The 3,741-nt window shown below is 40.8% G+C and overlaps 1 protein-coding gene across 1 annotated transcript; it reads right to left on the bottom strand.

The window, feature by feature from the left end:
• Positions 1-910: 910 nt before the first annotated feature.
• On the bottom strand, positions 911-3,381 carry LOC137916119 (very long chain fatty acid elongase 1-like). Its single transcript, XM_068759219.1, has 7 exons — positions 3,303-3,381; positions 3,036-3,226; positions 2,528-2,608; positions 2,368-2,424; positions 2,176-2,281; positions 1,816-1,952; positions 911-1,620 (listed from the first exon to the last, which is right to left on the bottom strand). Exons 1-7 carry the CDS (start codon positions 3,379-3,381, stop codon positions 1,300-1,302), a joined length of 972 nt encoding a protein of 323 aa, XP_068615320.1. The 3' UTR covers positions 911-1,299.
• Between the last annotated feature and the right edge of the window lie 360 nt (positions 3,382-3,741).

The raw sequence follows: 3,741 nt of genomic DNA, 5'->3' as shown, positions 1-3,741 counted from the left end.
GATATCGAACATTGATCAGATCCTTCCACTACAACGCCGAGTTTAGGATGTGCCGTGATTGACAGCGAAAAGAGCCGACACACACAAATAGAATAAAAGCATATAGTGACCTTACAAAAGTAACACAGCTTCCACAAACAAGGTCTGCTATAGCCTAAGGTGCCAGGCTCAATACATATTTCTTCATTGGTCCGAATTCATTCAGATAGACTAATCACCTCGTCCTGAATTATTCCGATATCATTTTCCTTTGTAAATCTTACACATTTCTAGCGTTCACGTTTGGGAAAAGTTGAACTTTTATATGCCTAAATGTTTAGGCTCACATACCGTACCACTGAAACCGTTTTAAATGTACAATTTTATTTTTAATGATTCTCAATTCCTTCATTCGAATCAATAATCGATATTTAAACTATGCTGAACTGGCTTTGTGGAGGAAAATCAAGTTAAAAGAAGGGAGACTACACAGAATAAGTGTCTTATTTAGCAAGTGCGCTTTATGAAACAGTCCACTGATGAGCAGTCAGTCAATTTTCAAGTGGAGTTAGTTGTATATTAGCATATGTTACAACTGTAAGTTAAACGCTGCAATAAGCGTAAAGCTGGCTTCTCTCACAATGACAACCCTGATAACTGAAGCGTGCGGACGTAGATCTGGTTTGCAGGATGGCTTCTATCTGAGCCCTAAACACAAGTAGAATGGGGCTCTTGTCTACCTCCTACTAGCTCCACATACTCAGGATTGTCAAGACCAGAGGCACAAGCAAGCCTTCATTTTTGTTGCAACCCAGCGCGCGGTCAGAGATCCGACAGTCTTCAAGAATAATTGAGAAACCCTCCAGCACATTAAACACACTATATATATGCCCTTATTCTGGAAAATGAACAGATACAAAAGGATGTCAGAATTTATATTTATTATTATACGTAATAAATACGTAATGCAACTAAATATGTAAAGCATACCAATATGATGTTATTTTGGTATTTTAAAACCATTCACACAAAGTATTCATGTTTGATAGAAACTGTACAATCATCTTTCCACAGTAAGCTGGGGTGAAGGCAAGTGAGGTGCAAAACTGAAAGGTGGTTGCAGCTACATCCGTGAAGATAAATTAAAGCATCTTCTCTTCATATATTGTGTTTCATAACTGGTTACCCAACTCAAACAAAACCAACCAATTACAGAAGCCCAACTGTGGAGGTCATTGACAATGTAAATTATTATTATTTTTTTAAAGGCATTGCATATAAAATGTAAAACAAAAAAACGAAATTCACATCTGGATTTTTCTAGTTTCTCTTCAACTTTTCACTTGAACAGCCACCATTCTCCTGGTGATGAAAGCTATTTCTGGCTTCGTGTTTGAGGTTGCTCTCGTTCCCATTGCGTTTGCAGTCAGCGTGGGGAGTGATGCCATTCTGAACATGGTTAACGTCTTGTTTTGGCAAACGCTTTCCCTTCACATAAGCTTGGATCCAGAAATTGGAGAAGAGCACAAAGAAGAAGGTCCCATACATCCAGACAAGGTGGATGATCATGGGGAACTGGTAGTCGCAGCGGTCCATGAAGTAATACTGGGTAGCGTGGAGAGATATCAGGATGAACTGGAACTAGTGGAAGAAATCAGGGGTTAGCCAGACACTAGATGTATAGAAACAGAACGATGTCTTAGTACCTTCATAACAGAGACATTTAGGGAAGGACAAAGACGTTAGACACCAAAACCATGATTCTAAATGCATTAAAGCATCATATTGTCTAAAATAGTTGATCAAACAACAAGCATGGTGTCGGGGCGTGTGTACCAGCTGAATGGCAGTCATGTATTTCTTCCACCACAAATACTTCTGGAAGCGTGGTCCAGCAGCGGCAAGGCCATAGTAGAAGTACATGACGACATGGATGGAAGAGTTCACCATAGCATGAAAAGATCCCATTCCACCTGAGGCAACAGTGACAGTAATTAGATGAGGCAAATCCAAATTTGGACCCATTACAAATTGACTGTTAATCATTTTATGACTAGACTGAATGTTTTTAATCTAAAGACAAAGGCAGTGGGGAGGATGTTTTTGCTCAGTTCACCAGGTACACGATTGATTTCCATGCTCAAAACTTCAATCGTTTGTTTCATTTTCAACCCATTTAAGTTAACGTGTACTCACCAGGAGCGTAAGTGACTCCCCACCACCAAGTCCAGGGCATGAAAGAGTGGTGGAAGATGTGAAGGAACGTTATCTGACCATGTTTTTTCCTCAACACAAAGAAGACCTGAATGAGAGAGCATAACAATTTAATTATGCTAAGGGGAGGCAGGGGGGGCATATTAATTGTCAGACAAACTTGACCGAACTTACTGTGTCCATGAGCTCAATAATCTTCGAGAACCAGAACAACCAGGCCACCCTCACCATCTAATGAAAAGAAAAGACTATAATTGACAGGCAACAAGCGTGTAGACAATTACTTGTCTCGTTTCATTTGAATATTTAGAGGGCGGGGGGGGGGGCGGCTTACTCTTAGTGCTTGAGGACTGTCGGATGTATCAACTGCATCACATTGCCAGGTATATGTTGTGATCCAACCAGATAACATGAACTGAAAGAAAGGGGGAAAAAAAAGATTACCGTTACTTGCTTGGGAACTCACTTGGACATTGTTCAAAATTACACTTTCTTCACCCCTAAATTCACACTGAAGCTGAATAAACAACAACAATAGCAACAAGACACCTCAGTTGCCTGCATCCTGCATTGACCCCCCCCCCCCCCCTTTCTTATTAAGAGACTAATATCTGACAAGCATTTCAGATACCTGTGTAAGCAACAGTTATGGACATCTTGTGGTTCAGCAGAATTTTAACAATGACCTCCTTTTGAGCGATCATCAGATTTATATTTCAGGTTGGTAAATGTAATTTACTCCCAACAAGTTGACCATGGTAAGAATTTTATGTATTCTGCACACATCCCTAACAGAAAATGTATTTCAAGACTCGACACGTTTGAAACTTAAACTGTCTTACTTCATAGACGATGAATATCGACAGTGCCACAAGCGTGAAGTTGTAGGCTATCATGGCTTCTTTTAGCAGGAAGGGCTTGCGATTGGCCATTAGTTTAGGTCCAAGGGACAACGTAAAGAACAGGTAGCACAGCAATATTATTGACATGGGAACAGGACTCTGCATGAGTGGATAGTCCTTCAACCGTGGATCTATAAACAGAGAGAGAGAGAACGACATTAGAAACACACAAGACCCATTTTGTATTCAGATGAGCTAATTACCTACCAATTCCAGCCAAGAGGAAGTCATAGATATCCACAGCATGTGAGCCAATCTCCTGAATTCCTTGGAAAATGTTTGCCATCGTGCAATATTGTTGCTCAATTATCTGCAGAAAAGCCAACAAGAAGAGTTTTAATCTTGGCGGAACAGCAATCCTCCCACCGCTCCCCTGAAGAATGGCATGTCTCATTCATTGCTTACTGGTCAAGACCCGTGACCAATAAATGCCTTAAAAAAAAGGACAATCATAGTGTAACGTTTAACTCGTAAGCAGGACTAAAATGCAATTACTGGGCCATGCCTGCTCATCTTTGACCATACTGTCACTCCCACTCAAACTCCCAGGATGCTTTGCACTGGCTCTACCCACCCAGTTACTGGGCCTGCTATTAGTGAGGCGCTGCTACAGGAAACACAAGGGACCCTTATCCTACAGTAAAAA

This window comes from Brachionichthys hirsutus, unplaced genomic scaffold, assembly GCF_040956055.1.
Source record: "Brachionichthys hirsutus isolate HB-005 unplaced genomic scaffold, CSIRO-AGI_Bhir_v1 contig_466, whole genome shotgun sequence".
In the NCBI taxonomy this organism is placed as follows: Eukaryota; Metazoa; Chordata; class Actinopteri; order Lophiiformes; family Brachionichthyidae; genus Brachionichthys; species Brachionichthys hirsutus.
Note: the sequence above shows the minus strand (reverse complement) of the source record. Positions and strands in the feature narration are given on the sequence as shown.

Coding starts and splice junctions, on each gene's coding strand:
- LOC137916119 (XM_068759219.1), bottom strand. CDS start 3,381: ATGGCAAACATTTTCCAAGGAATTCAGGAGATTGGCTCACATGCTGTG. Junction 2,282..2,367: donor TTATTGAGCTCATGGACACA/GTAAGTTCGGTC, acceptor TCTCTCATTCAG/GTCTTCTTTGTGTTGAGGAA. Junction 1,621..1,815: donor ACATGACTGCCATTCAGCTG/GTACACACGCCC, acceptor TTCTTCCACTAG/TTCCAGTTCATCCTGATATC.